Raw genomic sequence first — 24,717 nt, 5'->3', positions numbered from 1 at the left:
GGGAAGCCATGTGCTCATGAGACAAAGCAACAACAAAAGATGTGGCAGGCAATCAGGACTGCTCGCTATTATACACCCAAGGAGGCCATTGCATTATTAAGCCATTTTTTATAAGGCATCGACAATACCGTACGTGCATAATCAATAAAATGGAAATAAACAACGCTGGGGAAAGCTCCAGGTCCTTATGACTGGAGGAAATGGAGTGTCCCCTGTTGAAGGAGAGCAGCTAACTTTAGCCAAGCTAGGCTAGCGCTTTGTCAGACCTAGCAGGATCCTCCACCTGCATGCTAATACTTGGCTAGGAGATATGCTCATTTTTTCACTGCGCATCTCACAATGCAACATGTTAAAGCCACAGACAAAACCTAATCAGTAAAATATGAAGCCATAAGTTTAGGTGCAACACAACCAACGTCTTACTTTATTAGCAGTTTACTTGCTTGGTGAGAGAAGACCGCAGGTGCTTTAGCCTCCGAAATGTCGAGTCCCATCAAGTTATCCTTGCATGTAACAGCCTCTAACCAAGCATCATTTCCCCGCAAAAAATGTACTGTTAAAGGCCAATCAGGCGATAATCGTTTTTTTCCAGCAATGTTTAGACGATAATATCCCCCAACGTCTGGTATTAGCTCGCTAACGTTAGCCTGTTAGCCCACGCTCTCAAGTGCTGCATAGGGGATACGTTTTATCCAGCAACTGCTAAATAAGCGTCTGTTTATGATAGCCTATACCTGAGAAAAACAATATTTATATCGTTAAAGTTGTGGGAAAAGTAACATCAGCTCCCTAACGACAGAAAACCTTCCTTGGCGCGTGTATGTTCCTTGAAATGCATTGTTATGACGAGACCACGCCCCTTTTAGGAGTGACCAATCGCCGCGCAGCAAATACAGACAGCAGACGTCCAGACAGCCATGGCTACAATGTATCAAAACAAGCAGTTCCTGTTGTTTGCAGATTATAAACAAAAAGATCACTGAAAAGTGGCAGGGTCAAATATAACACGAGTTAAATGCCCCATGTTGCTACTAATTCCTGCAATTAAGTACTGTTTTAACATATTCCACTGGATTTCTGTGATAAAATTGATACTTTTCCTTCAAGTTTAATCAGCATAATCGCTTTCAATGCATTTATGTATGATGATTAGAAGCTCCGGTGATAAATGATTAATTATAACTGAAGATCAGCTAAGCATATACCCTTAAAAACGGCTTAGACACTACCAGGCTACATCAGTTATTATAATCCAGTAATACCCACTGGCAATAACTGCAAGCCTGCTGCACAATGACTGAATATTTTTAGTGTAAAGTTTGTAAAATCTTTTTTTTCCCTTAACTTATTCCACTACTGACAATCTCCATGTACTAATTAATTATTTCCTCACCTTACTCTAATTCATTATGTGCACACTAGTTTGATACTGACTCATCTGGGCATCACAGTAATCTTTCCTGTATTTTTGTCTTGTTTTGATAATTTGCATCCTTCAAAAACACAAAACAAAGTACCAAACAGACAAAAACATGGGCAAACCATGGAAATAAAAGGTATGGCTTTTTAAATCATTACATAAAGCTGTGAAACATGTCCACAGACATATTTTTGTTTCAAATACACTCTGGGGTATAACTCCATTGCTGCTCACAATCCATGTTCAGTCTCACTGGAGGCCACATTGTCCTACTGAAGAGACTATACTCAGCGTGTTATGTAATATTGCCAATGCAGGATCAAGTCAGAAACACCTCTCATCTGTGATGTGAAAACTTGCATCCTTTCTTTTTTTCCCCCTAGGATATAAGGTCCTAAATCTTCCTCATTAACTTGGTGATAATCAATCTTAATTAGGCCGTATATTTCAGGCCCAATTGGTAAGATAACATATATAATATATATATATATATATATATATATATATATATATATATATATATATATATATATATATATATATATATATATATATATTTATGTGCGTGGTTTTCATGTTTAACTGGAAAGTAATGGAGTATACTTGGGGTTTTGAAGGCGTTCTCTCTGTGCACTTATTAGAGAGCTGATTGAGGAGAGGAGCCGCTGTATGCAACATAGACTAAATGTAAACATTACAACATCGCTCTCGGTAGCAGGAAAACAAGGAGGGGCTGGAGGCTGAGCAGGATGACAGCCCTAATAAGCCGTCAAACCACCTCCCTGGAAAAAGCTTCGCAACTTCTCAAATCCCAGCCAAAAAAGCGCAACAAGAAGAAGAAGAGTGTAAATACCTGATTGTTAATATGCAACCATCTGACCATTGATATTCTCCTTGTAATGTTCACATCTCGTTAGGCTAAGTGCGGCATCCTGTGGTCAGCTGTTCCTGTGTGGAACATTCCGTGGATTTCACCACTCATGGGGGAAAAAAGGTGCTTATTCGCGAAAGTCCTCATTTTATAAGCATATTTTGCTGATATATCGTGCTGAAATCTGGCTTTGTAACACCCTAGATTGTTTCTGTTAAAGCCCCATTTTCATGTCGGAAGTAATAATCCGGCCCTGCGGATGTTTGGGACTCCTTCAGTTCCCTGTTCCACCCCATTTCTGTGTATTGCAGGCGCAGAGAGCTCACGCCGCGCGGCCATTTTTACCGTAATGGACAGAAGAAATGTGGAAGACTGAGCAGAAAGTTTAGGGTTCGTTCATGGAAAGAGGGGTGTTGTGTAAAGAAAGAGAACATGTCTTAAGGAGAAATGGAGGAAAATACTCAAACCACTAAACTGTGTGAATATCCTTCTCTTCCTGATGAAGCAAGATTGGCAAGGTTTTGTCAAAAGTTTTAATGGATTAAAATGTTTCCCTGCAATATTAGTCAGCAATACTGATATGTGAAACACATTTTCTGTCGGCTTAAAAGTTGAAAGAAAAAACTGAACCTTAATAAGTCCAGACTCAGAGGGACCCCGACTGACACACACCTCATTGACATGTTCACCTTGTCAATTAGCCAGGTGCAACCCAACATGGAGAGACTGGTAATGTCCAAAGATCAACTTCATGTGTCCTACCAGTATCAGCAACTTGCCTTGTTCAACATGCTCTGTTTCTTCTTGTTGACACTTTGCTCTTGGTTGAAGTTTAGTGGCTGTAATTATTGTTCCTTGCCCCTTTAACTGTGGCTTTATTGTTCTTTTTATATTATATATTATATTATTTTATATTATGATATTGATTTTTTATGTAACATTTTATTTGCCCAGATAGGATAAATACACTGTATTAGCTATTGAACAATAAATAAAATAACTTTATTTACTGTTTTTTTTTTCATCCTTAAAGCTGTCCCGTGGATCCCTGGATCATTTTCAGTTTGGCCCTTCAAGGCAAAAAGTTTGGGCACCCCTGCTCTACAGCAACATGTGCCAGGTATCTTTTAAAATATTAAGTCAGTGACAGAAGTAAATTACAGGCAAAACAATCTATAAAATGGGACACTGCACATAGTTGGAAGACAAATCTTACATATTCTTTAAACAAAAACATACCAGGAGGATTCATTTAGATTAGTTTATGTACACGCACAACCAGAAAGTTAAAACAAAACATCCTTTTGTTTTTTTGCCCACTGATAATTTTTTTTAAAAATTAGGTGAGTCATGAACTTGATTAGGACATCTCTATAAAAGTGGAAGTTACTGGTTTGAAATATTCCGGCATGAGCAAACATAGTGCCAAGGAGGAAAGTACATCAACAGTGATCTTAGATGTTCAGCAAGTTTTGATTCCTTTTTATGTGGAACCTTGTAGACATTGAGTTGCGGTCATCATCATAATGGTGGCCACAACAGCTGAAACCTAATCATATGACAGGCCAATAAACCCAATATGTCCGCTATAAAACTTCCACTGAAAAGGATGGGCTTTCTTTCATACTTAACTGCATTTTCAATTATTTCTGCATCAAATTATACAGAAATATATTCATAACATATATGTTAGGTTAAATTGGAAGTTTTAAAAGTTATTATTAATAATATATTAGAAAGATATTGCTCTTTCCAAAGTGCTTACATTGGATGCACTATTTATTCACTTCTCATTCATACTTGCTGATGGTAAGCTACATGTGTAGCCATAGCTGCCGTGGGGCAGATTGACGGAATGTGGCAGCCAATGTGCACCGACCTCTCTGACCACCACCGGGCATCCTTACACCAGTGATACACCAGTGATGCTGACACTGGAGGCAAAGAGGGAGAGGTGTCTTGTTCAAAGAGACAACAACAAATTACTGTGGAAGTGGTATTTGAATCCTAGTCATTTTAGAATAATATGAAATAATACTTAATATCATATGTCCTTTAAAAACTAAAGAAAATCAACAATCTGCACCTTCGCAGAATTTGTCATTTGCTAACATGGATAAAAAAAGATAGCCTCAAACAACAGTTTGTTTATCTGTCTCCATGACTGATATCAGATACACCTCTATCAGCTGGGCTAATTTTTTGTGATGTTGATTAACATCTTAAAATCATTTAATTTCTTTTTACCCAAAACAGGCTTTTATGGACAAAAGAGTTGTTGTGGCCAACTATTCTGGACTTTTCGTGGATCCTAGCTGTGACCTCTGCGACTGGAGTACAGTATGTTTTCAAAGATAAATTTCTTTTCAGAAATAAGTTTTTTATAAATCTGCAGTGATGATTTTAGCCTGGAATGGTAAACACCATTCAAATCTCAAGAATCATAATTTTGCATTGATGCATAACAAAAGTAGGCACTTGGAAAGGAAACACAGCAATATACATATTTATTTGTCATGTCCCACCCATAGGATGGCTGCTACCAATTACATAGTAGGTCAAAGATGCTTTACACAATAAAATTCAAGTTAGATACGGCAAAAATACAACAAAAGTACAAAAAAAACAACATAGAAAGATAAAACACAGAATATGAAAATATATTTAAAAAGTTAAGTGTGAACAGCAAAACGAAACAGGTGAGTTTATATTTCAAATTTAAAGGTAGCAGGATCTGTGGTGTCTTGGATGTATTGTAGGAGGGAGTTCCAGAGGGCTGGGGCAGCAACAGAAAAGCCCTTATCCTCCCAGGTTGTATATGAGCAGCTCAGACATGTGTCAGTGCTGTAAGGAAGTAAAATAGGTTTTAGCAAAAGGAAAAAGAATTTAAAAAATACATAACAATAAAAAGGTTGATATTCCAGAGACCTCATCTCATAAACCTCAAATGATTCTTTCAATCAACAACTGTAACACAATGACTGTCAACATTTAGCCAAATCACCTCCTTATTATTTGATCAAATTCTCCTATCATTTCCATTACGTAAGCATTTTTATATTTCATGACCTAGACTGTGCTTTATTTATCTTATCAGGACTTATCATCTTGTCTGTGTGGAGCTGCAGCTCCCTGACTGATCCTGGCTTAATTTACCAAGATAAATATGTGAATATAGCTATGTTTCTGTTTACTGGAATTGCTTATGAAGAATTTGATTGTGTTCCTGCCCACTGATATGTTTGTGTTGCTACCTCCAGTGTTGTAAGTCATAAACCAAAGTCTAATTGGATAAGACAAGAAGAGCCAGCATCTGTATATTAGCCAACAGGAAACTGAGAGGTTGAATGTGAGAAACCATTTTGATATCCCTCTGATTTGTTTTGCTAAGAGACTTTCTGTTTGTTTTGCCTGTGTAATATGTTTATTAATCTAAAAATCGCCCATACCAAACACACACCACCCTGAAATCTTTAATGTTCAGTTTTCATAGGGGTTATAAGCAAAACTTAGACAAAGTTCTGTTCATTTCATCTTCATTCTCTGATTTTAATTTGTTTAAATGTTTTAATTGTTAAAGGCAATAATGCAATAATCATTTCTGCAGGCAAACAGTTTTACTAATCATCTTTTGAGTTCCTCTACCACATAAATATTGTTTGTGGTTTTGAGTGAAATACCCTGACAGCTATTAGTCAGTATTAACTAACTGAATCAGAGTATCTTGTGAAATCCACTTAGATTGTCATATTATCTGCCGTCACTCTGAGTAAAATGCCCCAAGCAATATACAGTTTACGCAGTTTTCCACTGACCTTCATGCCCAAGGATCAAAAAAAGTTAATTTAGGAACAAAGCAGCCTCAAATATGTGCAACAATATGTTATATGCTGATGACAACAGCTTCATTTTCTGTCTTTGGCATAAAAGGCTGAATCTTTAGAACTCCACATGTGTTTCATGTTGTTTTAATATTATTTTTTCATATGTATTCTTATTTGAACGTCCTGTTTCCTTAGTGAAAAGCTGTATCACTGCGCTTTTGTTTGAGGGAAAATGTCTGAGTATGAATTGAGCTGATTGAAACAACTGAGCATAATCTTTTGTGTGATGGCCCTTAATTGGTGGGGGGCTGAAAGGGGGGGGGGGGGGGGGGGGGGACTCATTATAGTATGGGTGTGTGGTTTCTGCACAAGAAATCAACCCACTTATTGGTTCTGATGAGGCTTAGTTTTAGAGAGCCCCCTGGTCACGTTGGGTTTACTCAATGGAAACAAGTGAGCAGTCTGGTGTTACTATGACAACAAAAGCACCCATTCAGACAAAAGGGCATTTCAGATGCCTCTAGTGGTTCTGATATGGGCACTGGTGGCCCAGCATGGCACAATGCCTCAAATTCCTGGTAGCAGGGCTGGCCAGTCAATGAGAAATTCCTATTCTAGATGATGGTTCTTATGAGTACTTGAGCTTAAAAAGCCATTTAGAGGGCATATGCTGGTTTTTATCAAATTAATCCATCAGAACTTTTTCCATTCAGAAAGTGCTTTGTTTTATGTAACGCTGTTTGACACTGGGAGGAGGCTAAATGTTGTGTTATTGGATGGACATTTCTGTGCACGTTAATCATTTATGTTTACGACTTCGCCTCGATAATCACTAGGAGAAACAAGAACCAAAGGTCTCTTTCAGACATCAGTACAGAGAAGCCCTCCGTCAGGTAAGTCAGCCTGCTGCATTTTGACTCCCATTTACATTTATAGTGTTACTGCAATGCTTTTAGCAACTACATAACTAGGTTTAAAGTTTTATTTTTTAACAAATTTAAATTTGAGTAACAAATGTTGTATTCTAAGTTGATGTAGTATAGTATCGTATGTGGTTTAACTTGACAATATGGCCACAACTATGCTATTTCATTCTTAAATACATGAGAAAATGGTTTATTCCCAGAAAAAAACATATATATATATATATATATATATATATATATATATATATATATATATATATATATATATATATATATATATATATATATATATATATGTATATATATATATATATATATATTATATTCATTTCAAGAATGGTTCTTAAAAAAACTCTCCTAAATCTTCAGACAGTATTTGTTAGTCTAATGCTACCTAAATTGTAATAAAATTTGTAATAAAATTCATAAAAAGACATTTTATGAATTTTGTTCATATCTATCAATCAAAAATATTGTCAGCATAGGTATACATAATTGACATCATTTGCCTTGTTTTGAGTGAAACTATTGCTTTGTTTTGGGTATGATTTATTTAAGAGCTCATGGTTGTTACGCTTTTTTTGTGTACTCGAAACTCCAGATGTTCTCACCATCCGCTGTTATGAATTGGGTGTGTTCGGACATAAAAGTTGCTGTTAAATTTCAACCCATATAAATCAGGGCAAAGATCATTTTCTGCACTTGACTGTGTAAAAGATGCACATATAGTCATTGTGACGTCATTCAATGATTTGTGGCTGTGTGCTCTAAAGTCTTGACGTTGGCATTTTTTGATTGCTGCCATCTTGGTTTCTGAAGCCAGAGAAGGGTGAAACTGTGGCGAAGCGAACAGTGAATGATAGAGAACCTCATACTGTTTATCAGATAAACACAGGTTACAAGCCTGGCAAACTTAGACACCATAAGCAAGCCAGTAGCTCATTTTTAAGCTAAACTATTCACCTTAGCTTTGTTACCAACACTGACTGATTTCCTGTACAATAACAGTGTGTGTTAAGTTTGGCTTATAAAAAAAACTAACTTTAAGCTCAATTTTCGTAATGAAAAATAAGTTAACATGCAGACTCTTCAGTGTCTTTTTAGAGAAATAAAACATTTTTGGCTACCAGCAGCAACTGAAATGCCCCATCATGTGGGATCGCAGACTAATTTAGATGTTTGCTAGAATAAGAAATCCAGTGAGAGGTAAGAGGTAGGGTAATGTCCTCATGGAGTAACATATTAGCAAACAGATTTTCGTTAGCAGTCAGAAAAGGGCTCAATTAACTTCTAGGACCTTGTTTTATTCAGTCTCTGTTTCTTTTCACTTTTTCAATTCAACACAGATATGAACACTGCAAAAACTCAGCCTTAAAAAACAAGAAAAAATATACAAAAATTAGGTAAATGTTGCTTAAAATAAGATAAATTATCTGCCAACAGAACAAGAAAAGTTGGCTTGTCAAGACTTCCCAAAACAAGTAAAAAAATACTCTTAAAACAATTCTCTGGCATAAAAACTAAGAATTATCATACCTTTAAAAAAATAAGCATATGTGTACTCTATTTAAGATTTTTAATCTTACTTAGATTTCAGTTTTTGCAGTGAAATGAGACCCTTTGAACCCTCTGGGTGGAGTTTTCAGTACTGAACAGTTTTAACTGGTTGAGTATTTCCAGTCAAGCAGTGTTGCCACAGCTGGAAGGACGTCAGGAAAGAGAAACACCTTTTGCTTGACTTTATTTACCTAATCTTTTCTTTACACTTAATTTGAAATGCATGGACTGGTATTTAAAATGATGTTGTAACTCCTTGAAAATAAAGCCTTTTGCTCATTGTGTTCTGGGTGTTGCTGGGTAAAAAGCCATTTTAGACTGTCTTTGGTTGTAAAGTTTCAACTGTATCTGCCTGCTTTGGTAAATGACTTGACCCGATTAATAAATAAGTAAAAATAACTGCTTGTCCATTTGGTCAGTTGATCAATAAGTCACATTTCTGTCTTTGCATTTGCAGACATGGGGGCGTTTACAAGAGGTTTTCTACTACTGTGCCTCGTCAGCCTTGTAAAAGGTGTGTATTCAGTTTTGACAGATATTCTTTCCCTTTCAATTGCCATCTAAACATTTATATGATCTGTGTTTTTCAGCCAATAGCAGTCCTTCAATTGATACTCGTGTCTACACTGTGTGTGAAGACGTCCCCATTGGTATATACGTGTGACAAACATTCACATTATTTTATTTAAACTTTTCCATTCAGTGCATGATTTTACCTACATTTCCTTTGCACAGGTGGCCATGCATTTGACATAGATGCATCAGATCTAGACAACGATCCACTGACTTACTCACTCCTTGGGAGCAATGCTGTATTCTTCACAGTGGACAGTAGCAGTGGGAGCGTAACAGTGAAAAATGCACTAGACAGAGAGGTACACGAAACCAGAACTAAAAAGTCTCTATGTGTTAATTCGTCCCTTTGACAGAATATTAAAAATGCTGAATGAATTTATTTATTCTAGAACCAGGATGTTATGATGCTTCAAGTTTCTATCTCAGATGGTTTCAATACAGTAAGTAACACTAAAGATGGTGGTTTGTGTTTCACTCAGATCAGTTTCTTTGTTTTTTTTTTTTACTTTATACACATAATGTGTCATATCTTTCAGATATCATCGGACTTAACCATAATATTAGCAGATGCCAATGACAACAAACCGTTGTTTCAGCAATCTTCTTATAACATGGAAGTTGAAGAAGTAAGTGGAACGCATCGAAACATGTTTTAACCAGTACATCACTGTTCTTCTCTGAGATGCGATGTTGTTCGTTTTTAATGTCTAGGTCTGCTCTGTAAGTCAATGTAAGATTAGCTCAGTCATGTATGAAGTCTGAGACATTTGTTTTTTTTTTTCATTTTCTTGCCCTCTTTTCTTTTCTTTTAGAATAAAGCCGTAGGATCATCTCTATTCAGTGTGCAAGCCATAGATTATGACACTTCACTCGCTGGTGTTGTTAGATACACCATTGATGAGGTAGGATCCAGTTTTAAACCACAGTCTTGTTTGGTTTATATTGAGATTTTTTTTATGAAATGCAAAATATTAACACCCCACCTCTTTTTTTCCAGGTATCTCCTAATAACATTGAAAATCCATTTAGTATCTCACCAACAACTGGGCAGGTGACATTAGTAAAACCCTTGAATTACACCTCACTGAGCTCCTTCTATCGACTGCAGATCAATGCAACTGTAAGTATAATGCTCTACTTCTTACTATATGTACTCTTTATGATGCATGTAGTAATTAAAGAAAAATGAATCCCATTAAACCTCAAGATGCCAAGGTTTGGTTTGTTCTGACCATTAATGTGGAGGAGCACTACACCCTGTTAAACCACAGCATATGGTATATAGTTTGGTTGATGAAATATTTTGTGAAGCTTTAGTTTGTTGATTTTCTTATCTTTAACCAGAGTCCTGTGTGCTCAAAATAAAATAAATTTCTTCCCTTTGGCTCATCTTCTTATGTGATGCTTGGATGAAAAAAGATGATTATGCGCAAAGTGTTGAGCTTTATTTAGAGCCAAATCACACGTTAAACCAAGCGCAGCATCTTATGGTGGTGGAGTTGAGCTGCAGGACAGCTCCTCACATATAATTGTTTTCTAATTTTTTGGACAAATCCTCTAGATAGGCTGTTTGAGACAAGCATTTTACTGTTGAGTGAATTTTCCAGCTCAGCAATAAAACAGGGTTAATCTATTTATGTTCATGACGCATATTTTATTGTTAACAGCGTATCTTTAAAACCATATCTCAGTCATAATAAAGGAACTTCAATTTAGACATTGATCCAGAGTTGAACTTAAATTGAATGACTCGAGTTTAAGTTTAAGCAGTTTTCCCCCTCTAATTCCAGTCTGTTTTTACTAAACACAGAAAACTTCTTCAGGTTTCTTCTAGTATTAATGCAGGCACACTGTCAAACAAAGCTGAAAATATGCATTCAAATCCCAAATGACTTTCTGTGTGTCATTACAGGACGGAGGAGGCAAATGTGCCTCAGATGAAACAGTTTACAACTCAGCCATTGTTTTCTCCTTCATCACGGTGAAGGATGTCCCGGACCTTGATCCACAGTTCACTGGCACTTCCTTTGTGGGAAATGTTGAGGAGAACTCTCCTGCGGTGAGTGTCAGAGGCTTCTTTACACTGTACTGTTAAACCTGAGTCAGTGTAATGCAGTGAAGCTCTCACTTTCAGCACAATGAATGAGCTTGTGTTGTTAGTCACGGTGGTACAAATAAAGCATCATATAGCGCATGTACTTCATTTGTAAAGTAGGACATCTCAACACTCTTTTTGTTTCTGCCAGGGAACATCTGTGTTCCAAGTGACCGCCATTGACCCGGACACAGGCATCCTAGATAAAATTATCTATACCATTGAAGGTGAGCTACAACAAAATAAACCAGAGCAACTTGTCTTTTTTTTAAGGAGTAAGTAAATATTTCTGCACCTTTTTTACAGCATCCACAGCAGATGGTTTGTTTGCAATCTCAAGAGATGATGGCATCATATCTGTACTGTCAATGATTGACAGAGAAGTTGTTGGCGACACTGTCACCCTGACTGTGAAGGTAACAAGCAGAACCTCATGTCTTCATTTTTTACTATATATATGAAGTTTGATTCAGCTTGCAGTTAGCTTAGCACTGGACTGGCAGTGGAGCAGCAGCTAGTCTGGGTGCAGGCTGTCAGACAACCTGGAAAGGTTTAAGGCTTTGATGCTGAAATGATAAAATTCTTAATTTCTGTTCTATTTCAGGCCACCGAGTCTCAACCAAACATTCATGAGGTCCAGGCCAGCACCACAACGAATGTGCAGATCAACATCCTTGACGTGAACGACAACAAACCCCAGTTTTACAAGTGTGAAGAAGACACTTGTGTGGTTGCGACTGAATTCACAGGAGATATTGCTGAACATTCAGTGGGTGCCGTTCCCATCAACATGGAGGTCAAAGATCTGGATAAGGTAGGAAAAAAATGACAGCTTTTCTTATAACACGTTTGTGGAAGCAAAGTCAGAGTGACATTAATGATCAATCACAATTTACTGTTTTATGATTTTACAGACTGCCAACACTGAGCTACGTTTGGAGGGAGCGGACAAGGACGTTTTCTCTGTGGAACCTTCGTTCACTCAGATCTCTGAGAGCGTAGTTCAGATCATGGTCAGGCAGTCACAAAATCTGGATTTTGAGAAAAAGCAGCAAATGATTCTTCAGGTAGAAAGAAGCAGAAAATAGATCATCAGTCACATTTCTGCAACATGTGTGTTTTGCTTTCCTCTGTTTTAAGCTCTGTACGTTGATGGAGCTCATTATGCATGTGTCATGGTACAGGTGATTGCTATTGATAAAGAAACCAACTTAGGCTCCACTGCCACAGTTACTATAAACATAAAGGACATCAATGACAACAGTCCCACATTCCCAAAGAGCACGTACAAACTGAGTGTGGCTGAGCACTCTCCCATGAACACAGTTGTGGATACCATTACAGTAAGTCCATAACAATCTGGATTTTTAGTCACTTTGAAAGAAAAAAAAGACATTTATAGAAGTTTATCTTTTAAAAATGATTTTCCCAGGCAGATGATCCAGACACGATGGATCAAGGCAACATCACCTACCTGCTGCTTCCAGAAAGCATGTATGCCTACATTTTAACCCCACTTCACAAATTCTCCTGGCTTGAATATAGCTTTTTTCTAGCTTTTTTTCTACCAATATGCCTAACAAGCTGTGCCTGTGTTTCAGATTGACATTCTTTGACGTTAATCCAGAAACAGGCGAAATATATGTGAAAAACCAGGATCTGTTGGATCGCGAAGCCAGAGCTCAGTATTCAGCGACACTGCAGGCCAGAGACTCAAATGACAATCCTGGTAGCACGGTGCTGGAGATTACTCTGACGGACATCAACGACCAGCCTCCAGTCATCAATAGAGACTCTTACCTGCAATATGTTGCAGAGGGCGAGCAGTTTCAACTCAAGATAGATGTAAGTGTGGCAAAACCTTAAGAAAAAAAACCTAAACTTTATATTAAAGGTGTGAATAATTTCATTCCTGTACATATTTATTCAAGTTGTTTTCATCAGTTTATTGTCACTAGCATGTTATTTCTTTGCAACGCTAATGAGTCAGTTTAATTTGCACGAACCTATACTTAAAATCACAATCACAAGGTGCTATACAACATGTAAACACAATACACTGTCTGGTCTTAGCTGTTGATTAACTCCCTCTAATACTTTTTTTGGTACCAGAGAACTATGTAACACAATCATTGCTGTATTAGCAAGACAATAACTATTTTGTACTTTCAACCGCTGCTTTACCTCACTGACTGCAGTTTATTACAAAATAAGTGTAAAAGCATTCATTAGAACAATTAGTCACTCAACTGGAAGACAGTTTTCACATTATGAAGGAACGCAGTACATCATGGATGTCTAAAGCAATGTTTTTCAACCAATGTGCTGGACCACATTCCTGCAGGGTTTTCAGTGTATCCCGGCTCAAACACACCTGACTCAAGCTAAATAGATCCAGCAGCATCTGAAGTTCTGCACAATCACTCATTCATTTGAGCTAGGTGTGTTAAAGCAGGGATGAATGAAAAACTTGCAGGATTGTGGCCCTCGAGGACTGGAAATGGACCCCTGCACTACATATATGTCACAGCTAAGCTAATATTAGCACTCTTAGAGCCATATTTGTTTGTCCCGTCAGCTTCTTTAGATGGTCCTGTTTTAAGTGTAGACTAGGCGCACAGTTCTCCAAACAGCTTCTGGAGATCAACCTAATGTTTCTGGGCTGAAACTCAGCTGGGGCCAGTTTGAACTGGGAAAAGTTGACAAAAGTAAGCTTCATAAGATGAGTAATGAAATTCCAAAAGACATAAATAGGTGAAAAACAGCTAAATAGGATGAACTGGATGATCTTTACGACACCAGCATGACCCAGCACAGCATACACCTTAGATACACTACCAGTCAAAAGTTTGGACACACTTTCCCATTGGATTTAATGGGAAACATTTTACTGGTAGTGTATTTCTGAGGCTTCCCCAGCAGCAGCAAAAGTTAGTAACATTTAAATGTGAATTTGTGGAGCATTAACAGAGATTATTTAACAGTGTTCAACCTTTTAGTCACCAATGGGGAAAAATAGTAAACAGGAAGCAGGAAATCTAAAGCTGAAAGCTACTTATTCTGTTGTTTTATTGTGATGCTACAAAGTTTAACATACTGAGCACTCTGAATTAGTGAAATACAACAAACAGAAAAAAACACATAAATAAAAATGTGAATAATTATTTTGTGTCCTCATTGTTAGAGACAGAAATATTAAAAGTAGTATTGTTATAATGAAACTGCTGCTATGGTTTGTAGCTAACAGGGAGGTAACAGCTTGTGCTGCAGCACTGGAGATGACACAAATGCTGTTATAATCTACAGCGAGGAAGATTAACTTTGCATTCCTCAACAACCCTCAGAGCAAACAGCCCCTTTTCCTGCAAGCATACTTTTAACTACCCGCTGTAAGTTTAAGACAAAGGAAATAAAGAAGATGCAGATGAAGGCAGTGCAACACACTGCGTATGCCCTTTAAATTATGTAAGTTATGTTAGTTCTTACATTGACACTCATTGGGATAGATCCACACCCGTTAAATGCCAGTCGTGTGTTACAATTTATAACACGTGACAGCTTTAGAGTGAACGGTTAAGTCTGAAACCATCAACATATAAGATGTAAAATTTGACAAATACAGCAAACTACCTGAAAAAAACCTGAAATTCTCCTGCTCCCAGTGGAGGATTCCAAGTATCTCGCCACTACTTTCAACAGTCGTACTCTGCATTGTTCTGTCAAGGTGAAGAACCAGCAGAGCCAAAAGGCTCTTAAACTATGTTCCTACCCTCACCTATGGTAACAAGCTGTAGGTAGTGACCAAAACAAGGAGGTCAAGAACACAAGCAGCTGTAATGAGTTTCCTACACATATCCATAGTTTACATGTTCTCTAAGAAACCCAGACATGTCTGCCAGTGCAACATGCTTGCAAAGGAGTCATTAATTTCTTCTGGATTAGTTTGAATAATTTCTTTTTCTTTGACAGGCTACAGATGGCGATGAACCCAACACACCCAACAGCGAAATTGTGTTCAGTCTTGAACCAAATGACTTCAGCAGCATCTTCACCATCGACCCGAGCTCTGGCATGTTAACAAACAGTGGTAAACTGGATCGGGAGGCTCTTGATCCAAAGCTGGATGGGAGGATTGTGCTTACTATAAAGGCAACAGACAAAGGAAGTCCCCCATTGTCCAGCACGGCTCCGGTTTTCATCAACGTGGAGGTAAGCCCTCTAACAACTAATGGGCTGCATGTTAAAGCCAATGGTGCAAGACCTTATTAAGAATCTGACATTCTTCCCCTCTGATCCGCTGCAGGACATCAACGACAACGCTCCTCAGTTTAAAGACTCATCTTACACATTCTCCGTTAAAGAAGGAATAAAAGGCAAGCATTTCTCTTTGCAGAGCTTTTATTCTTTCAAATAATGCATCAGGATTATGATTTCCTTTTTTTCATCCTATCAGGTTTCGTGGGTTCTGTTCATGCTGAGGATATGGATCAAACAACAGAGTTTAATCGTATTTCTTTTAGCATCATCAGTGGCAGCTTTGGCAGTTTTGTCATTTCAACATCTGAGGGGGAGAGTGGTTACATGGGAAGAATCACTGTGGACCCTGAGTTGGACTACGAGAGTCCCCGCAAACAGTACAAACTACAGGTAGAGGCAATGGATCTGGGGAACGAGAAAGCAGAAGTGATGGTGGAAGTGAACGTGCTAGATGTCAATGATGAGAGGCCAGAGTTTGAGTCAATAGAATCTGTGCGTGTCAAGGAGAACACTACCATCGTCGAGGCCATTGCAAAGTTCAGAGCGCACGACAAAGACACCAACCATTCGCTGGTCTATCAGCTGGAGTCTGTCACCTGCATGTGTGGAGGCTCCTCCGAACCCTGCTCCTGGTTTGTCCTCGACTCAAATGGAGACGTTAAAGTCAATGCAGAGCAAACGGTGGATTATGAAGAGTGTAACCAGGCTGTGATACAGGCTCAGGTGGTGGATGAGTACACCGAGACAGGACAGAACAACAGTATTACACCAGGTCAGAGCAGGGCTGTTTACACACAATTAAATATGTAATGTAGAATTGTAACAATATCCAGCACAGCCTACAAATATCTCACACACAAACGGCTTCACAGTTTTTTATTTGGCATCTTTCAGGACAAATGATTATCAATATCGAAGACATCAATGACAACTATCCACAATTCAGCCCCCCAGATTCTGTATTTGGTAAGCTTCTAAGAATTAATACTCAAAAATAATTTCATTTGCACTTTTGTCGTGACGATTGTATCAGGTTTTCCTCTGACATTTTCTCCCTGTTTGTATAAAACAGGGAGAATATGGCAATCCAATCAAATTAAAATGTATTTATATGGCACATTTTTAATATCAAAGAGCAGCGCAAAGGGCTTCATAATGAGAGCAGGGATTAAATATTAAACTAAAATAATTCAAACATCAAATTAAAAAGAAGCTTTCATATATCCAAGCATACAACCTAACCAAATTAAAGACACACAGCTAATCATTCATGATCTCACACACACTGATACAGATAAAGCACCCATGTTAAGATACTCCAGTCTCTAATATCAGGCTTAATAATATTAAAGATGGATAGATGGATAAAGTAATTCTTGAAGCATTTAAAATGATACAACAGTTAAACAAGAGACAAAATATTAAAATGGTTGTTTTTTTAATTAGGGAAATGATGGAATATTACTCGTGTGTGACTGTTTTGTGCTGCAATAACTGCAACCAACCTTTCATTATAAATAGTATAATTTGCTGTAATTGTTGTGGTAGTTGTATATTGAATCCATAAGAAAATTACATAAGCAGTTTTATCATTACAGTAAAAAACACAAAGGAAATAGAATGGTGATATATTCCCTTTTATTTGTGAAAAGTGCCAACAGAGCAAATTTCCTTTTTTAAAATTTTTTTTTATTAATCAATTGTTTCACCTTATGGGTTTAAACGCTAACCTTTCTTTATTGGACTGCAGTTGTGGTGTCAGAAGGTGCAAGCATAGGAACATCAGTTGCAAAAGTCACTGTAAGTATAAATGAAAAACAAAATAACTAATCTAATTTCTGCTTGTGATAGTAAACGTCACCTGATGCCTGAATATCCTTGCTCATAACTCTCTTTCTGATCTCAGGCTACAGATTTAGACTCTGGAGTAAACAGCCAGATAAAGTTTAAAGTAACAGACGTCAAATTTAAGGACACAAACGGTCAAACGTCTGATAAGCTCAACCTGTTTGAGGCTGTCACTACACAACAAAATAACATTTATGTTGGGCTTATTCAGTGAGTATAACATCACCCCATGCAGCCATTCCTGAATACTTGTAGACTTTGTTGACATTCGGATTTTATACATGTCTGTACCCTTGACTTAATTGTAACTTTTCCAATATTCCACAGAACTATCCAAAGCCTTGACTTGAACCTGAGAGGAAAATATTTGGTGACAATAACAGCTACTGATACTGGTGGCCTCTCCACCAGCACCGTATTGGAGGTGAGTCACTGAAGTCTATGAATAAACTGTATATTCCTAACCCATGCTCTGTCTATGTTGCAAATACCATGATGCAACCTATTTTGACACTGTTGTACATTTTCATGTCTCAGATTTTCACAGTGGACGTAACCTACAAAGTTGAACTGCAATTTGACATTTCTAAAGAGGAAGTACAAGACAAGGAGGATGAAATCAAGAGGTGTGGCTCTAATACTAATGTTGTTATATAGTGCAGTGTGTGTTTGATTGATTTAAAGCATTTTCTGAAACCATTTTATTTTCAGGGCACTGACATCTGCCACTGAATCTGTCGTTAAAATTATCACAATTGAAGACGCCAAAGGTATAGCATCCAGGTAAGTTCCTTTTTGAAAGTTATACATACAGCTCACATACATAACTTCACATTGCTACATATGGAAATGGATAATACAGTCTGAATATGTGTTGTTTTGTAAATCACTGCCTCTTTCTCCAAAACTAAAAGTAAGCATTCTTCTCCATAGTCCAGTGTTTCTCAGTTCCGGTCCTCAGGCCCTCCTATCTTCCCTGTTTTAGACATGATCCTCCTCCAAAACACCTGAGTCAGACTATTGAACTTACTCATCAACTACTTTGCTGCCTGTTAACAAGCCCTTTATTTCATTCAGGTGTGTTAAAGTAGGGTTGCCAATAAAACATGCAGGGCAGGGGGTCCAGAGGACCGGAATTAAGAAACACTGCCGTAGTCTGTTTTTGTTCACTAGGTGGTGCCAGTGATCTGACCCAGAAATTGTTGCTGAGGATAAATTATTTGATCATGATACTAGATGATGCTTTCATTACACAAAGAAGATATTCAGATTTACACATCAAATATTGCATATAGATTCCACGTTGTGAATGTGTGTTCTCTGTTCTTTGCTCAGGAATAAAGCAAAGAGTGTTGTAGTGGCATACTTTGTCTATCTCAACGGGACAGCTCTCACCAAGGGTGAAGTGGAAACAAAGCTTTCTAATCCTGAATATTTCCTTTTACTCCAAAATCTTGGCCTCAGTAACATTGTAAGTTTGGATAATTTCAAGATTTTTTGCTTTTAGTTATGATCTTACTAAAATACGAGAGGTTCATTTTTATTGTCTTTCAGGGAAATGTTCCGGTGACTGAAGAAGGAACAAACCCTGTGCAGTATGTCCTGCTGGGGCTAGTTGGAGGTCTCGTCATTGTGCTGGTTGTCCTCACCACGTCGCTGTTGTGCACCCGCCGAAAGTAAGAAAACTGAGTTTGGAATAAGGAAAAAGCGCCAGGCAGGAGAATAAAATACAAAACTGCTGTACCAGCACCGAAAGCAACACTTTTATTTTGAAAGATCTGAATCTAAAGGCATAATTTCTTTGGTCATCTTCTATTTTTCTCTCCAGCTACAGGAGGAAGCTAAAGGCCGCCAAAGCCATGAACTCTGCATCCACGGTAAATGTTGACAACCAGAAAAGTGGACCAGTGGTACCTGGAACCAACAAATACACCATGGAGGGGTGAGGAGACAAACATAACTAATGAGTGGAATATATAAATCACACTACATCTAACTTTTTTGGTCTCTAATGTAAATTTCTTGTCTTTCGCAGAGCTAATCCAGTGCTTAACCTCAACATTGACTCAGTTTTAGCGATTAACATGGATGAGGAGAACTCAGACATTGACAAAGTCAGGTATAGAAACCCTTTTGTGTTTTGATCCATCTTTGTAGTCGTGCTGCTCCTTGAACTGGGATCACTTCCAGGTGAACATTTTGTCACAGTGTGCTCATTACAGTATGCTGGAGTGCTGACCTTCTGCTCCCAGCCATGCCATGTGACACTTCTTTGAATCAAAACTCATTTTAGAAAAACAACAAAATAAAAACAAAATATTTGACTTATTTTTCTCCTTTCTCACCCAAGCCTGAACTCCTTGGACTACAGTGATGATGTGATCAATGAAAAGGGTACTAAATCTTCCATGGTGAGTTTGCATTTTAAAATCTATCCACACTTTGATTTATGAGAATTAAGCAAAGCTGTCTAACTTTAAAATGTGCTCTGCATAACAGCAGAGTATCCAGGAAGAGGAAGAAAACGGCGGCCCACCAGAATACAGTGAGCCTCTGGGTGCAGCACTGGCCCAGCTGGGACAGAAGAAAGGCAACGACAAGCCCGCTGTTGGTTTTACCAACCCTGTGTTTGACACAACAGACCTGTGATGTCCATCACAGGAGAGGCTAAAAGCCTCAGACGGACATTTCCATACAAACCAAATAAAAAATTACTCTAAATAGGCCTCCGCTCTCACCATCGGCAATATATTATCAAACATAAGTGATGAGTTTGGCAAATAAGTCACATCTTCTGACTGATGAACTCATTTAATAACACATTCATTTCAAGACAAAAAGTAACCAACATGGGAGACATTTAGTCAATGAGAATCATGTCAGATTCATTGTATTAAGTTCATGAAATTAGTTTGGATGGCAGAAAACAGAGAGCAGTCCTAGTCCCAGCTCTTTAAGCCACACAAAAACAGACTGATAAGATAGGTGTTTGTATCCTTTTTTTTTTTTTTTTTTAAAGTATTTAAGTTTGAATAAGTTCACTTGTTGCAGTCTGTAAGTTTAATATTTGAGAGTTCAAATGAAATGTCTCATTAATCTTGTGGAACTAAATTAAAGAGTGTAGCAAAACTGCAAAAATGACAAACAAAAATGGGACAGCAAATAAAACAGTTGTTAGTTACACAAGAAAATCACTTTATTTCAGTTAACATATTAGGCATGGTCTCAAAACATTTGTTTAATGAACTGTATATAAGTAATATCAACACAAATGCTAACTTTTATTCAGCAAATGCTACTAGAAATTAAATCAAAAGTGAGGAATTTACAAGGATATGTGTAGTGTTCGTGTGAAATGAATGCGTGTCTGCCAAAATCGTGTTGTATTTGTATTTGCATTGTGTTTGATGCACTTGCTGTCGATTGCTTTGTGGATTCATGCAAGTGGCTGCTCGAAAAAGATTATTTCATTGTTTACTGACAACTAAATGAATGTATCACAAGTGCAATCTGTGAATAAAATCTGTTTCTTCAAATGTGGACTTTCACGAGATTAATGCGTCAACACCAACATTACTGACACTGCAACAAAACCTGAACTAAAACACATTTCAAAACAATTTTCATCACACAATTTACAACTGAACCACATCTCATGGCATCAAAATACAGTGAGGAGTAAAGTAGCCTGATGCCGGGGATCAGTACTTTACTCTAGTGATTATTGTGCGTGCCGTCATCACATGAAAACTTTTCACTATAAAACTGAGTTGAAGCAAAGACCAGAATATCAGACTGACAAAAAGTGCAATAATGGCTGCAATTCCTCTTACACACACAATAGGCTAACATTTAAAGCAATTAAAATTGTGTTAAATGCCATTAAAATCACCTTTACACTGCACCGACAGAACACAAGGTCCAAAATCTTTCATTTCCCTCAGTCGCAGATGTGTTAAGCTTGTTGGCGACCTGGAGGAGAGCTGGTTGCCATGACTTCATGTTGGTTAAGGTGCATAAAAAAAAAAGCACCGGGAGCTAATATGACTAAGTGGACGACTCAGTGTGAAAACATTACAATAGCTGAGCTAATGGTGACACTTTTGCTATATCGAGTCCATTACTCTGTCAGTCTGTGCAAAGTGACACCACAGGAAATTTCAAGAAGTGAAAAACAACAACAACAACAAAAAAAAAAAAAAAATCAAACAGTATGGCTGTTTCTGTGTGATTGATGCTTCATGGTACAAACTCTGCATGCTTTTGTGCTTATTTATCTTGTGTGAGGAGGCGATTTGTTTCTCACCCTGTCAACACAATGTCACGCTGTTGCAAATCACAGCCACATATTTCAGACGTGATCCTACAGCAGAGATGATTTACTCCAGCCAGCTGCTGTCACTTCTCCTGTTACTCGGTGGTGTGCGCTCTGGAGCAACAGTGTGGCTGCTGCATGTTCTCCATCAGCAGACGGAAAGGATTTCTCCTGCGCCTTCTCCCCTTCCCATCCCGCTTCCCTATCTTCCCTGAGCGGCCCTTGCCTGAACCTCCTTGTGCCGCTTCTAATGTGAGAGGCGTGGCTGAGGGGTTGAGTGGAGGCGGGGGAGGCATGGAGGACTGCCTTTTTTGCTTTAATACCTGCTTCTCAAGATGCTTCTGAATGGCTGAACCCAGAACAGCCACTTCCACCACAGCACCATACACCTCCCACGTCATCCCTTTCTCATCCCAGCTCACCTCCTGCACCGGCTCCTCACACTTCTCCTCACTTTTTTCCTTACAGTTCACAACCTCCTTTTTGTCCTCCTCCATCTCTTTACATTCTTCCTTCTCACGTTCCTTTTTGTCCTCCTCCATCTCTTTACATTCTTCCTTCTCATGTTCCTTTTTGTCCTCTTCCACGTCTTTACATTCTTCCTTTATTTGTTCCTTTATATCCTCCTCCGCCTCCTCTATCTTCTCCTCTATGCTAGGCTCCTTCTTGATCTCAGGAAAGGTGGTAGCAACTGGAGTTCTCGGAGTCATGGGCGCTGTAGCAACTGAACGATACGCCACCTGCATGCCCACCTGCAACTCTGCGTCTTTCGTCTCTCCACCCACAGCCACACCTTTCCCGAAAGAACTGGGAAAGTAAAAGGCTTGGTCCCCATCAGGAGGAGTCATGGGGCTCGTAGCAGCAGACTGGCACTGCACCACATCCAGGCTCACCTGTGTGCGGATGTTGTGGCAGCCAAAGGGAGCAGGGGATTCAGGAACAGGAGGTTTTGTCACAGAAACTTCCCTCAGCTTCTCACACGCATCTTTGTTTTCTGTGACATCTGAAGCCTCAGCTTCCGTGCACACTTTAATATCCTCTGCTTGTCTTTTGGGATGCCTCATATTTGACGCGTCCTGTACCGGAGCGGGAGTTTCTGTGGAGATATTTCCCTTTCCGTCCTCTCTCTTTGTATTGCTGTTATTTTCTCCTGCTTCTTCATATTCGTCTATTTTCACCATCTGTGGTTCAATAGGATGAAAATGTGACTCAGACTTTTCTTCCTCTTCCTGCTCATTATTGCCATAGTCTGTCACCAAGATTGTAATGTCTTGATCCAAACTGCCCATCCTCTGCTGCTTACTCTGCTGATTCCTGTCCTCCACTGTCACTTGTGAATCTTTCACCACAGCAGCCAGGCAGCTATTAGAGCACTCCAGGGACACAGTTGAGCTGAAGCCTTCAGTTGTCTCCTTCGAAGTCGCTATTTCTAACTCAGGCTCTGCTGGACTTTTTCTTTCTGTAAAACTTTCTTGTCGGAAGCTTTCAGCCTTCTCCTCTTTCGTTTTCGCTTTCTCCACCTTGCGCGCCGTCTCTGTCCCGATCAGCACTGGGAAAGCTGTGGTCGATGGTGTCTTTGGAGTCATGGGGGATGTGGCGACTGAGCAGAACTCCACTTGCTGACCCACCTGCAGCTCTGCGTCTTTGGTGTCAGAACTAACAGCTCCAGATTTCCCAAAAGTGCTTGGAAAGAAAAAGGAATGGCCTCCTTCCTCAGGAGGAGTCATGGGGCTGGTGGCTGCTGAGCAGCACTGGACCACCTCCAGGCTTACTTGTGTGCGCATGTGGTGTTGCCCAAAAGGGGCCGGAGAACGTGGGTCGATGGGACCTGGAGTCGATGGCACAGGAACAACAATACCCACAGTACCCACTTCTTTTCCTCTGCTAAGAACATTTTTATCTGCAGGATCTCCATCTCTTGGGAGGCTGATTGAGACTGTTGTGTCTTTTTGTGCATTCATTGTCTCATGAGCTGCTGGTTGAGATGTCGGCGGCATGGCGTCAGTCTGTGCACAGTCTTTAACTTGCTTGGAGTCACATTCAGCAGTGTTATCACAAACCACTCCTGAAAGCACTTGATCTTTAGGTGTTGGGTTTTTGTCTCTCCTCTCAACAGGATTGACATTCACGTCCATTTTTTTCTGATAGTCCTCTTGAGTTGTTGACTCTTGACTCGTGTGAAGTGGACGTCCTCCAGCTACGGCACTGCAATCCGAGCCTGCTGGATCTCCTCCATCGTCTGTTTTCTCACAAGGCTGGCGATCCTCTCTAAGACCCCTCATTTCATCCTTAAGACTTCCCATTCTGTCTCTGCATTAAAGTGGTAGAATAACCTGCAGGGCATAACACAACACAGACATGCTGTTTATGCAAACTGTAATCAGAGACCAGCCCACGCACAAGCAGAGGATAAAACAACAGCTTGTTTTTCAAATCCAAATATTTTGTAACATCGATGTCAAGCATCACTAAAACTATTAGATGGAAATATATTCGCATGCTTGTTTCAGCATCACAAGGTGCTGTAAAGTTAAATCAATACTTTCTGCAAACTGTTGCCACGACAGGTGTTTACAGCCGCCCCCCCCAAAAAAAAACATTAATCACCATAGCTCGTATTTCCATTTCAGTCCTTCAGCACATACCAGCAAATCGCATGCAGAAAAATCCAGATCTAAGCTCCAAAAAAACATCCACAAGAAAACAAACAGGAAAATCAAAGTCAAATACCTCAGCAGCCAAAAGTCAGACTGAAGCCTCTCCACAACTCCTCATCAGATTAGTCTCAGAAATCACAAATTTCCTCACTGCTTGAGACCAACGACTGTCCGTGCGGCTCCCCTGTTTGATTGATTCTGATTGCACGGGCTACAGGTTTGTCTCTGGAAGAATCTATCTTAGGCAATCCTCGCTCTTTATGGCTGTGGCTGTGTCTATTGAAAAGCTTCACATTTCCAGTTTCCCTGGAAACCACGGGTGAGCTCTGGCAGCGAGTGGTAATGTAATGACAAAAACCTCTCTTCAGCTC

The 24,717-nt window shown here is 39.0% G+C and overlaps 2 protein-coding genes across 2 annotated transcripts; one reads left to right on the top strand and one right to left on the bottom strand.

Annotated features, from left to right (window-relative positions):
- Positions 1-2,169: 2,169 nt before the first annotated feature.
- On the top strand, positions 2,170-20,023 carry cdhr2 (cadherin related family member 2; the record flags this gene model as incomplete). The annotated part of the gene is made up of 30 exons (XM_079250185.1): positions 2,170-2,265; positions 2,338-2,414; positions 2,603-2,637; positions 9,189-9,248; positions 9,334-9,473; positions 9,987-10,076; positions 10,172-10,294; positions 11,087-11,233; positions 11,421-11,496; positions 11,576-11,685; positions 11,874-12,083; positions 12,184-12,336; positions 12,454-12,612; positions 12,702-12,763; positions 12,871-13,114; positions 15,239-15,478; positions 15,573-15,645; positions 15,723-16,298; positions 16,421-16,492; positions 17,277-17,326; positions 17,433-17,584; positions 17,702-17,798; positions 17,912-18,000; positions 18,086-18,157; positions 18,710-18,845; positions 18,929-19,050; positions 19,203-19,316; positions 19,410-19,493; positions 19,725-19,785; positions 19,874-20,023. 30 exons carry the CDS (start codon positions 2,170-2,172, stop codon positions 20,021-20,023), a joined length of 3,870 nt encoding a protein of 1,289 aa, XP_079106311.1.
- Positions 20,024-21,784: 1,761 nt separating this feature from the next.
- On the bottom strand, positions 21,785-23,992 carry gprin1 (G protein regulated inducer of neurite outgrowth 1; the record flags this gene model as incomplete). The annotated part of the gene is made up of 1 exon (XM_079250184.1): positions 21,785-23,992. The coding sequence occupies one exon, from the start codon at positions 23,990-23,992 to the stop codon at positions 21,785-21,787; it is 2,208 nt and encodes a 735-aa protein (XP_079106310.1).
- Between the last annotated feature and the right edge of the window lie 725 nt (positions 23,993-24,717).

This window comes from Telmatherina bonti (genome assembly GCF_933228915.1).
Source record: "Telmatherina bonti genome assembly, chromosome: 12".
Classification (NCBI taxonomy): Eukaryota; Metazoa; Chordata; class Actinopteri; order Atheriniformes; family Telmatherinidae; genus Telmatherina; species Telmatherina bonti.
The sequence above is the reverse complement of the archived record's forward strand: the minus strand, read 5'-3'. Positions and strand labels throughout refer to the sequence as shown.